The sequence below is a fragment of the Suricata suricatta genome, chromosome 12, assembly GCF_006229205.1.
Source record: "Suricata suricatta isolate VVHF042 chromosome 12, meerkat_22Aug2017_6uvM2_HiC, whole genome shotgun sequence".
In the NCBI taxonomy this organism is placed as follows: domain Eukaryota; kingdom Metazoa; phylum Chordata; class Mammalia; order Carnivora; family Herpestidae; genus Suricata; species Suricata suricatta.
Genome location: NC_043711.1, coordinates 82,226,212 through 82,239,217, shown reverse-complemented (window position 1 = coordinate 82,239,217; position 13,006 = coordinate 82,226,212). Strand labels below are relative to the sequence as shown.

General features: G+C 44.9%; 1 protein-coding gene and 1 pseudogene across 1 annotated transcript in view; both read right to left on the bottom strand.

Moving 5' to 3' along the window:
• Positions 1–12,078, bottom strand: part of CHMP4B (charged multivesicular body protein 4B) — a 53,179-nt gene extending 41,101 nt beyond the window's left edge. Inside the window, exon 1 of the mRNA XM_029916880.1 lies at positions 11,689–12,078. Coding sequence (XP_029772740.1) covers positions 11,689–11,878 — 190 coding nt within the window. The 5' untranslated portion in view covers positions 11,879–12,078. The remainder of the gene's footprint in view (positions 1–11,688) is intronic.
• On the bottom strand, positions 687–7,815 carry LOC115273314 (annotated as a pseudogene).
• Positions 12,079–13,006: the final 928 nt, after the last annotated feature.

The following is a 13,006-nucleotide window of genomic DNA, read 5'->3' as shown; positions in this document are numbered from 1 at the left end:
TAAGACCAATATCAAGGAACTTACCCCCTATGTTTCCTTCTTGGAGTTCCATGGTTTCTTTAAAAAAAAATTTTTTTTTGTTACATTTATTTATTTTTGAGAGACAGAGACACGCATCACGTGGGGGAGGGGCAGAGAGAGAATGAGACAGAATCTGAAGCAGGTTCCAGGCTCTGAGCTGTCAGCACAGAGCCCGATGCGGGCTCAAACTCACAAACTGTGAGATCATGTCCTGAGCAGAATTTGGGCGCTTAACCAATTAAACCATCCAGACGCCCCTAGGAGTTTTATGGTTTCGAGTTGTACATTCAAGTCTTTAGCCCATTGAGTTTTTTTGGTATATGGCATAAACAGTGGCACAATTTCATTCTTTTGCATGTAGCTGTCCAGTTTTCCCAGCCTCATTTATTGAAGAAACCATCCTTCCTTCCATTGTATACTCTTGTCTCCTTTGTCATAAAGTAATTGACCATATATGTGTGGGTTTATTTCTGGACTCTATTCTGTTCCATTGACCTATGTGTCTTTTATGCCATACCACACTGTTTTCATTATTACAGCTTTGTAGTATAGTTTGAAATTAGGGAGTGTGATGCCTCTGGCTTTGTTCTCTTTCAAGATTGCTCTGGCTATTCAGGTCTTTTATGGGTCCACACAAATTTTAGAATTATTTGTTCTAGTTCTGTGAAAAATGCCATTGCATTAAATCTGTAGACTGCTTTGGGGAGTATAGACATTTATACAATATTAATTCTTCCTATCCAAGAGCAGGAATAGCTTCCTATTTATTTGTATCTTCTTTAATTTCTTTCATCAATGTCTTATAGTATTCAGTGTACAGGTCTTTCACCTTCTTGGTTAAATTTCTAGGTATTTTATTCTGATTTTTTTTTTTTTGGCTCTTTTCAGTTTATTGCACAAAGGACTTAAACTAGTCCACGTTAAAAGCAGACCCCAAATCATCACCTTTACAAGAAGCTATATGATTTCTAAATTCTACTCATTGTGAGGAAATCCTCACTTAAGCTTCAGTGAGCCAAAAGCACTTAACACCCATGAGCCTTCAGCTGGTTGTCCTTAGCCAGTTCAATCTCTAAGAGGGAGGACCTGGCATGTATTCTTGCACTGCTCACCCTTTGGCTGAATTACTTCTTTGTATTCTGGATGCTTGATCACAGTACTATGACAGGGAAATTTCTTCTTAAACACCTTCACTAGTTTTTATTGTAATATCGACAATGCCTGAGACAGTAGTAAGGGTCTTCCTGCCATTTCTCTGTTGAATTCTTAGAATCCCCAATGCCAGCAGGAGGCAGATCATCACCCTTACTTACAGCAGCAAAGGGGTCAAAGGAGTGGAGGTTCTGGACAGTGGAAATACAATACGATTCCTGGTGGAAAAGGCCTGTAGGAGAAGCGGGGGGAAGAGGGGGGACAGAGCATTGGGGGCAGCAAACTCAACTGTCCCGATTGTTCAATGAGAGAAAATTTTCCTCAGCAGGCTGTGCAGAGTCCCAGGCCTGGCACCTCAAGCAACTTGGTCCTTGATTTGCTATCACCCCAAATCCAGAAAAATGTCATTTTATGGAATCAAACAGGGCAGGCTCATGATGGAATTCCCTGCACCGATTCTCTCCCACCATCTACACTTTCTCATCCCATAGAACTCCTTTCCCCCTAGCTGAGAAGTTCCTTGAACCTACTTTTACTTTATCCACAAGTTCCTGAAAGGTACACTTAGGATGGTTGTAAGACTCCAGTGAAAAAATATATGGCTTATTTAGTTGCGGTCACTTTTTTTTCTCTGAAAGAGCCACACATCTGTTTAAGTGTAGGATCCACTGGGCCAGTCTTTTTCACTGCCTGGAAATCCACATGGCATCTCAGACGGCTCCTAACACAGAACTGGCTCTCAGAGAACATCTGTCCCTCCTGATGCAGAAAACTGGTGGATCACAACAGTACCAGTGCCATATAAACAGAACAGGAAACAGCCACAAGCCACTGAACCAAGAAATCAGAACTCACAAAAAAAAATCATTTCTGGTAGAAAAGACTAAGACTTTAAAAAATTCACTTCCTAGCCACCCTCCAACCCCCAAGTAGTATTAATTCCTCTTCACTTGGGGTTCTTATGGCACTCTACATAAGCCTTACTGGGTAAAAATTCTTTACCAACTGGTCCCCCCTTAGGCAGGGGTGCTTCCTAAGGATGGGAACTCTCCCTAACTTATTACCAGGGTTGCCAGTGCCTAACAATCAGTGAGTCCTTATGACTGACCGCTTGACTGAATACTTGTCAATTACCCAGATGACTGACTTCTTTCATGAAGAAGGCCCATTACCCCATTAGCAGGATATGTACTTTAAGTTTTTCAAAGGTGGGGGGAGGCACTGAACCAACTACATTCTGTGGCCTCACTGGATTTAGAGGTAGCTGAAGGCATCTGGAAATAGATTGAGCCAGATAAGAGTTCAATCTTTGAGCAGCAAAAGAAGTGAGCAAACTGACCAGGAAGACAGCATCCCTGAGTATCCAGGCATGAATACTGGCATTTTTAACACGCCCATTATTCTCATTTAACCCACACAACAGAGAGGTGTCTCTCAAACATTCATGTGCATACAAACAACCTGGGGGGGGTCTCATAAATATGCAGGTTCTGACTCTGTAGGGCTGGCAGGGCCTGAAAATTTGTATTTCTAATACATTCCCAAATGTTCCCATGGACTACACTTTGAGTAGCAAAGTTGTAAAGGAAATATTAAATACTGTTTTTGCAGTTGAAAAAGCTGATGCTCAGAGATATCAGGAGACTTGCTATAGACCACAAAACCAGCAAGTGGCGGAGGTGGAATATGAGTGCAGGTCTTTTGATCTTAAGCCCATCACCTTTTCCACTCTACCATGCCATTAACCTTTTCACCTAAACAGCCATGACCACAGAGATGTACCGTTTTCCTGCATCCCTCAAATAAGCCCTCCAGCCAGCTTTGCCCTGTATGGAAGAGTGAAGAGGTAGAACTAGAAATATCAGCTATGGGAGAACCAAGACAGCTAGATGCTTTTGTCAAGAATTTAAATCATCCAGGGGCACCTGGGTGGCTCAGTCAGTTAAGTATCCTACTTCAGCTCCTGTCATGATCTCATGGTTCACGAGTTTGAGTCCCGTGTCAGGCTCTGCAGACAGCGGAGTTTGGAGACTGCTCTGGATTTTCTCTCTCTCTCTCAAAAATAAAACATTAAAAAAAAAAGATTTTTAAATCATTCAACCCTTCAGATAAGACTCCTTAAAGGCCAAACTTTAGTGGTTCCTAGATGCTCACTCTTTTATTAATGAGAGGCCACCAGAAAGCATAATTTGCTTAAAAACAAAAAGCAAAAAGCCTGTCTCAGTGATATGGAAAGTATCAGGGCTATTCAGTACACAAAATCAAATTAATTCCTAGACAAATGCCTAGCCCTGCATGTTCTGGCCTATGCTGCTCAGACCTCGGCTGGAATATTCAGAAATTCAGCTCTGCCCACTCCACAACTTAAAGGAAACACTGATAAAGAGGAGCACATCCAGAGGAGGGTAACAAGGAAAGAACAGGAAAACTGGCGAGAGCCAACGGAACAAGAGATCTGTCCTAGAGAAGTGCAGGCTTGAAACATTAAGTACTGTCCTCCCCGATTTATCTTACTGGAGGATTAGACCTGTTCTCTTTGGCCCCGAGAAGCAGAATTAGCAATTAGCTTTCCCAATGGAAGAAACACTGTTCACAATCCTCTACTGTCAGGCCCCCCAGGCCTTGTACCACATTTTTACTCGCCCAAACTGCTTCCCTACAGAGCTACCACCTCAACCTGTACTGGAAGTAGGCACTACAGGAAGGAAGATCTCAGTTCCAAAGAAAGGTGATTTTATAGTCCGAGCTATCCAAGATAGATGACGCTGTAGGATGGGAGGGTAGAGCACCTAATACAAATCCTGTCGGCAAAGAGGTTCAACCGGAGGTTAATCACTTGGCAGGAATACTGCAAAGGGAATTTGGGCATTGGATGGGTGGCTGGGTGAAATGAACCTGCCAACCCTCAGAGATGAATTAATCTATTCCTGCTGTATTTTCCTCTAGTACTTCATTTGTACTTCATGCTTTGCCTTTTGTCAGTTACTTGTACATGTATGTGTCTTCCTCACTGCAGTGTGAGCCCTTATAGGGAGAAAGTAGTGTCTTATCCATCTTTATATTCCTTACTGTACCCAAGACTATACATGGGCAACCAAAGACACACTGATATCATCCTATGTTCCAGGCACTCTGCTAGGCACTTTACATCAACTTATCCATATGTATCAACTTATTCCATATCCTCACAAGAACCCTAAGAAGTATTATTTTACCCCGTTTTATAGATGGGGATATTGAGACTCAGAGAGGATAAGTAACTGCCAAGGTACTGCTGATGAGTGGTGAGGCCAGCATTCAAACAGAGAAATCTTTTGCCTAAACGATCATGCTGCCTTCCACCAGGAAGGGACTCAATAAGCATCTGCTGGTTTGAGCCAAACACCTTAAAACAGGCTAGTATTATATCCAGATAGGTCTGTTCTTGTTTCCTGTTGCTAAGTTCAACTTTTCCTCCTAAATATAACCATCTATCCTCAAAATGACCATCCTACTAAAATTGTTGTTTTTGAAGATCCTCTCTCTCACTCTTTTAAAACAATGGCACAGCATAAAAAATTCTGGTTAAGAGGACCAAGTTTTCATAAACGTTTCCAACCCAAACGAATTCTTCAAGACCCCAAGAACTTCCCTTCTCCCATTCAGCCTCAGGGCTCTGCACCACTGGAAACCAATCAGGTCCTGGCTTTCTGCCTCAGGGATGTAGGGCTCCCACACATCTTCACAGGCTATTTTCCAAGATCTCGATCTCTGCACACAAACCCAACCATGGACAACACTGAATTTCCCTGAGCAAAACAGTCCAAGCTGAGAGGTACTCACATTTAACTAAACTTCCAAACAAAATCTATCTTGAATTTCAAAGCACATTATAAACCTCCTGGCAGGCACTTAAAAATATTTAATCCCCCTGCCAAATGGGGCAAAAAAAGATTTTTGTCATTTGAATCAAAGGCACCAACATGTTTGGACAGCCAACACATAAGGCCTCTCTGACACTCCATCTGTCTTAAGAAGTAAACCAAACCCAATCTGGCCAGCCATTTCTTCAAACAAGAAACTTAAGCGTCACCAAGGGAAATTCCCAGTGCTCAGTTCCCTGGGTGAGTTTTGGATTTTCCATCCCAGGGCCTCTGGAAAAGAAGATCCTGCTGACACATGCACCAATAAGATGCTGTACTTTTCAACCTGATACCCTGAGTCTAGAGAACCAAAAGGCCACGTTCACTATAAATGTAACTTATTAAGATGTCTTCCCACATGCTAACATTTTAAAGCGATTCTATTAAACATGAGAGAGTCACCCTGGCTCCAGCAATGAACAGGACTTAATGATGATGTATTTCCTGTGAGCACACAGCCTCTCTACATCCATCAGACATTTTCAGCTAAACCTAAATTAACCTGTAAATGAACTGATTTGCATCCATAAATCCAATAGAAATGTACTGGTGTAGGGTGTTTGAGATACCCAGTCTCATACCCATTTCCTAATCTTATACGGTTTTCGTTAAACTAAAATAGGATCCTTTCTACAAATTGGTTTCATCTTTATTAAAACAGGAAAAAAGAGAAATCTGAACAGCCTAGGGTAGATATTTCATAACTCATTACAATGCCTTAAGAAGAAAAAAATCTTTGATATTTGATGATCTGTCTTCAGGAGAAAACTGTCTTAGGGAGAAAACTAACAGGGTAACTGTGCAAAGGAATGAAAAGAGACCTAAGTTTGAGTGATTTTTGTCAGTTCATCTAGACTGGTTTCCAGCCAGTTCTCAGTTAAAGGACTTTTCCATTCTGACAATCAAACCAAAGAAATCTGAGCAGCAAAGGGAGCCTTGGTGGCCCAGTCAGTTAAGCGGCCAGCTCTTGGTTTCAGCTTCAGGTCATGATCTCACGGTTCATGAGTTCAAGCCCTACATCAGGCTCTACACTGACAGTGTAGAGCCTACTTGGGATTCTCTACCTCTCTCTCTCTCTGCTCCTACCCTGCTCCCATGCTATCTTCTGTCTCTCAAAATAAATAAACTTAAAAAAAAAAAAAAGAAATAAAAGAAACCTGAGCAGCAAAACCTTTATCAGAAAAGTATACTTTCATTTCCACAATGTGTCACACTTTTTTTATATTATCTTAGCTAATCCTCACCATAGGTTATGTGAGATGAATATTATTTCCACTTTATAGAAAAGTGACAATATAAGTCCCTTGAATGGCAGGGACCATGTCTGGTTTCTCTGTATTTCCAGCACCAAACATGGGGCCTCAGACACAGTTTAAGAGCCTACCACATGCTTAAGAATGAATATGTGGGGCGTCTGGGTGGCTCGGTTGAGCATCCAACTCAATTTCAGCTCAAGTCATGATCCCAGGGTCATGACATTGAGTCCTGCATCAGGCTCTGAACCAAGCATGGAAACTACTTAAGAATCTCTCTTTCCCTCTTCTCCCACCCCACCAATGAACACTGTTGGTGGGAATGTAAACTGGTGCAGCTGCTCCGGAAAACAGTGTGGAGGTTCCTCAAAAAACTATCCACAGAACTCCCATATGACCCAGCAATAGCCCTGCTAGGGATTTACCCAAGGGATACAGAAGTGCTGATGCATAGGAGCACATGTACCCCAATGTTCATATGGCACTTTCAACAATAGCCAAATCATGGAAAGAGCCTAAATGTCCATCAACTGATGAATGGATAAAGAAGATGTGGTTTATATATTCAGTGGAATACTACATGGCAATGAGACAGAATGAAATCTGGCCATTTGTAGCAAAATGGATGGACCTGGAGAGAGTCATGCTAAGTGAAATAAGTCAGGCAGAGAAGGACAGATACCATTATGTTGTCATTCATAGGTCTAACAGGAGACCATGGGAATGGGAAAGGGGGTGGGGGGAGAGTTGGAGATTGGGAGTAAGGCAAATCATGAGAGACCTTTGAATGCTGAGAACAAACTGAGGGCTGAGGAGGGAAGGGGGAAGGGGAAGAGGGGTGACGGTCATGGAGGGGGGCACCTGTGGGGAAGAGCACTGGGTATTATATGGAAACCAACTTGGTAATAAACTATTAATAAAAAAAAAGAAAAAAGAAAACTGAGTAAATTTTATTTAAATAAATAAATAAATAGAATTTAATAGAAAAAGAATGAATACATGACTAAAGGAAAAGAAATTTGAAACAAATATGCAATCCAAATTTTGCTCCAGGCCCCTAAGTAAAATCACCTCCTAGAACACATTTGTGCACTGTAAATAATCTATTTGAGCTTCAGAGATTTGTTTTATTTATTTTTATTTTAAATTTTATTTTATTTGAGAGAGGAGGGCAGGTAGAGGGAGAGGGAGAGAGAGAATCCCAAGCAGGCTCCATACCCAATGCTGGGCTTGATCTCACAACCCTGAGATCATGACTGAGCTGAAATCAAGAGTCAGATGCTTAACTGACTGAGCCACCCAGGCTACTCTTCAGAGATTTGTTTTAAAGGACAATTTATCATCTTTCCAACGAGGGCAGGGCAGGGCAACCAGGCCAGGCGTGGTCCTATCTCACTTCTTTCCCCTCCATTCAGCACCACACCTTGCACAGGTGGGTGTTTAATGAGCCCAGTGATGACAAAGGTAATGAGGATGCCTTCAGCCATCATGGGAGTAAACAGAACGCAGGGTGCCCACAGCCACCAGAAGAACTGGTCTCTGTATCAAGTTACATCCTCTCTTGAGCCTCATTTTTTTCTCTGTACAATGGAACTAACAGAACACAGTCAACAGATGGTTTCCATTCATTTAACAGACACTTACTGAACATTAACCATGTCAGGCCCTATGCTAGGGGACACAGTGATGACCATAACCATCTCAAGGAGGGTCTCAAGGAGTTCACAATCTCACAGTGGATGCTGTGAGCCTCAGGAAAAAAAAAGTTTTACAAACTTCAAAGGACTACACAGTTATGAAGTATTGCTCCTCCTCTGTGCTTCTCAACTTAGTTAATGGCATCACCATCCACCCAGTTGTCCAAGCTCTAAACCTGGGAATTGTCATCAACTCCTCCCTCCTTCATCCTGCCCCCACGTCCCATAAATCACCAAGCCTCTTTTGATTCTCCTTCAGAAAAGTCTCACATGCATTACTTCTCATCTAGTTTTCCGTGCTTCTACTCTACGCCCTTTGTTCCCACCTGAATAATCACAAGTCTCCTTATGATAATGATAATGGCAAGCATTTATCGATTCACTTACCATATGGCAGGCACTATGCTAAGAGCTTTGCATGCATAACACAATTTAACCCAATAAGGTAGATCCAAGTACCCATATTCAGAGACGAGAAATACAAGGTACAGAGTAACCACCCCAAAGCACCAGCTAGTAAATGATAAATTTATGGCTCAAATCATGTCTATGAAATATTCTATCCTTATGTCTAATGGATTCCTGCCTCCAGCCCTCCTTACTGCACTCCTTACTTACTTTTATGCTGTTGCTGATATACTCTTTGGAAATCCAAACTGATCTGTCTCTTCTGTTTTAAGACACCCAGTGGCTCCTAGCACCTCCAGGCTGAGGTCTGAGGCTACGGGACACTCCACAGTATTACTGTCTGCTGTCCCACCCCACTGTTCCCCAACTCCCTGCGGACCGTCTCACACTTCCCTTATCGGTGAGGCTCCCCTTGCCCTTTCCCTTCCAACAGGAACCTCCTCCTATGCAGCCCCGGACCCATGTTCACACGTTTCAGCAACTGACTGGTATGTTTCTCTCCCATTCCCACCCCTTCCTCTCTTCCTCCTCCTACTCCTTTTCCTCCTTCTCTCTCTCACTCTTTCATACACATACACACAAAAACTACAACAAAAACACACCCACTACCAATCCTGAGTTCCTGGAAGGCATGCACAGTGTATTTCCATCTGATTGTGCAGATCCCACTACAGCAGCAAGTTAATAAGTGACTAACTGAATGGTATGTGGTGGTGGTAGTACCTCACAGCACAATCCCAATAAACAGATATGACCTTTCCCCCAGAAGATGCTACAAAGGAAGGACAATTTATAGTAGCTCCTGTCCTCTCGGCCAAACTCAAGAAGACAGACTGGGGGCATCTGGGTGGCTCAGTCAGTTAAGTGTCTGACTCTGATTTTGGCTCAGGTCATGAGCTCGAGGTTCGTAAGTTCAAGCCCCCCATCAGGCTCTGCACTGACAATACGAAGCCTGCTTGGATTCTCTCTTTCTACCTCTCTCTACCCCTCCCCACATCAAAATAAATAAATAAACTTTAAAAAAGAAAAAGAAGAAGACTCCTTTCAGCAAAATTATTACAACTAACTGAGATTGGTCCTCCATAGTCTGCTGGTACCCTCTCCTAAACCTCTTGAAAGAAAATTCAATCACCCCTAAAACTGCAAAAACTAAACTAACTCCAGAGCAAAAGACCTCAGAAGAATCTCCCTCTCAGATGGGAGATGAGGTAAAGTAACACTCTCTCCTCCACCACTCTGCAACAGGCAGAACATTCCAAAATGCAGGCTGCTAAAACCAATGACTCTAATGAACAATAGAGGACCCGGGGGAGAGTCACCAGAGGAAAAAAGCTAGAGGCAGCAAAATCTAACCCTGCTCTCTATCTCCAGGGCTACCTACAACTGGCATCCAGGCCACAAATGGATGACAGCAACTGCCTCAGGCCTCCTTGCTCCCCCTCTCACCCGCACCGGTCTAATTTCCAAAGAGCAGCCAGATGGTGTTTTTAAAACTCTACCAACGATAAGGACACACTCCTGAATAATACCCTCCAACGTCTTGCCACCCGCTTGAAGTAAAATGACCTTCTATCAAGAAGCCCAAGGTCCACTCCCCATCTTCCTATTTCATATCACTCTTCCCTTCAACTGCTACATTACAGACACAGAGATCTTCTGTTTCTTAAAACAGGCCAAACTCTAGGCCTTTGCTTATGCTGTTCTCCTTGCACAGAAGGCTCCTTCTCTAGCTTTTAATCTAACCTTCTTTAGGTTCAGTTCAACCTTAACTTTCTAAAAGAGGCCTTCCCTGACCACTCTACCAAAAGTGGCAATCCCTTTCCCACTCCATCGCTCCCTATCAGATCTTTTCTTTGAGTGCCCACCACCACTAGACAATATTTTCTTCACTTATTTTCCTGTTTCTGTCTTCTCTCTCATTAGGGTGGAAGCTGTGCTTTCTTCATCCTGTGAATATACAGCAAAGAAACGCACTCAAAAAAAAAAATCCCAGAGTATTTGCTGACTATCAGCAGAGAAGCACCCTATTTTGTTCTTCTGTTAGAATGAAGAAAATCACTATTTAGCCCCTACTATGTCCTGTAAAGTCACTGTAAAGAAACGATATTCCTTTTAGAGAGGTAAAGTAACTAGCTCAAGGTCACGCTGCTAGTGACTTCTAAATTAAATACTTGTCTGTGTAGCTCCTCAATCCCTCTCGCCTTTGCTTCTCTCTGGGGGCGGGGGTAGGGGGGATGGGGGTGGGGAAGCATCACTCTAGCTCATATTGCCATAACAACAAAAAGATCAAATTATTTCTAAACTGCTTTACAGTTATTAAAGCACTGTCACATTCACCTTAAGAAGAATACAAAGCACTTGCCCAGAAAGCCACACAACAACAGAAGTATATTAAACATGCCTCAAGGTTCACTATCCCCACCCCCCCGACCCCCAGGGGTGGGGACTGGCAAGGAGGCCCGGCCAATGGAGGACGAGAGGGATGGGGAAGGGATGGGGAAGGGATGGGGAAGCCACGGGGAAGCCGTGAGTCACCCATGAAGGTTTATGCTACCAGAAACTCTGATAAGCCCTGGCCATGAGGCAACAAGCAGTGAATCACCGATCTGGCAGGCACTTGCCGATGGACGGGGAAAATGAGACCTCAAGAGGGAAAGCAACTTACTCAAGTTCACTCAGCAAGTGAACAGAGGCGGAACCGGGGGTCTCCTCTCTCCCACTCCCCTTTTCTTTCCATCAGGGACGTTTCTCAAGGAGAATTCTGAGTCAGGGGGCTGGGGGAGGGCAGGGGCAACTCATGGACCCCCACAGAGGGGTCAGGAGAAGGCAGGGCTAGGACAAGGAAGGACACACGAGTTAGGATGGGGGGCAGAAATGAGCCAATACGGAAAGGACGGAAGTGTCTCGAAGGTGGGTGAGGGCCGGCCTGAGAGAGGAGGAAAAGGCGGAAGAGAACAGAATACAGGGAAGACGGGGGAAGTGCTGTGAAACCAGGGTCTGAAGGGGCCTGGCAGAGGAGGGAGAGCCTGGAAGGGAAAGGCAGGGATGAGAGTCCGATGGTGGAGGAGTCCAAGGCCCCAAGGGACACTCAAGGGAGCCAGAGGAAAGGGGTCTGGAAAGGCCCGGAAGGGAGTCTGACCGGGGAGAGTTCCAGGGTCCGGGCAGACCCCGGGGCGTGTCTGACGACGGTGGAGACCGGGCCCGGAGAGCCTGAGAGGAGCCTCAGGAGAGTCCGAAGGGACTGGGCCGACTCACCGCGCTTGTTTTTGGTGCCGTGCTTCTTGGCGGCGGTCAGCTCCTGCTCGATCTTCGTCTCTAGGAATTCCTGTTTCTTACTTAGCATCTCCTCTGTGTCCCGCAGCCGCTGGATGGCATCCTGAGGGGTCGGGCCGCCCTTGCCGGCCTTACCCCCTCCGGCCCCGAACAGCTTGCCGAACACCGACATGGTTGCTGCTCGCCGCGCCGGCCTGCGCCGCCCGCTCCGGCTCCGGCTCGGCTCGGCTCCAGCGCCCGCTCCTGGCCCCGCCGCTCCCTGCCGCCACAGGCCTCTCCGCCGCCTCCGCCCCGCAGCTGGGCTCGGCCGCGCCACCTCCCACAGGCCCCCACGCCCGGGCCGGCCAGCGTCAGAGTACTACGCCGCTGACTACAACTCCCGATGGACAACGCGCCGGCCGTGCCTCAAATCTAATGGAAGGAGGCGCACTGCATGCCGGGAGACTATAGTCTTCCGGCTTGAGGCGCTCCGCGGCGCGTCTTTTTGATCTACTAGGGTCAAAGGGCGAGGTGGCATGCTGGGAAATGTAGTCTCCTTGGAGCCTGTTCTGTAGAGGTAGAAGGACTGGAAGAGAAGTAACAATATTTTTCAAAACGTTAATTAGCATCATGCACATTATGATCCAGGCATTGTGCAAAGTGCTTTACGCACATTATCACATTTAATGCTCACCAGCCTAATGATAGATAATACTGTCCCTATTTTCTTTTAATTTTTTAATGGTTTTTATTTATTTTGGAGAGACAGAGACAGCACGAGCAGGGGAGGGTCAGAGAGGGAGATACAGAATCTGAAGCAGGCCCCAGGCTCTGAGCTAGCTGTCAGCACAGAGCCCGACGCGGGGCTCGAACCCACCAACCGTGAGATCATGACCTGAGCCGAAGCTGGACGCTCAACCGACTGAGCCACCAGGCGTTCCTGTCCCTATTTTGAAGGTGAGAAATCAAGACTCAGAAACTGAGTGACTGACCAGCTTAATTGACTACCCTTGTCTTTGCATATTTTGTTCTACCTAGAATATCTTTCTACTCTTTATTCGCCAAGCAGGTTCTTCGAAACCTAGTAGAAAACTAACAGCCTTGGCACTGGGTTAGACAGCAAAGGTTCAAAATTCACCTTGATACTTGGGCAAGCTACTTCCTCTACCCTGTGTGCCTTCCTGTCTGAAACTGTAAACTGGAGATGATAACAAGACCACCTCCAAGCTTATGTGAGATAGGTAATGTAATTGCTTATTTAGCATGGCCTAGCACTGTAGTTACTCAAAAATTTATTCCTGGGGCTCCTGGGTGGCTCAGT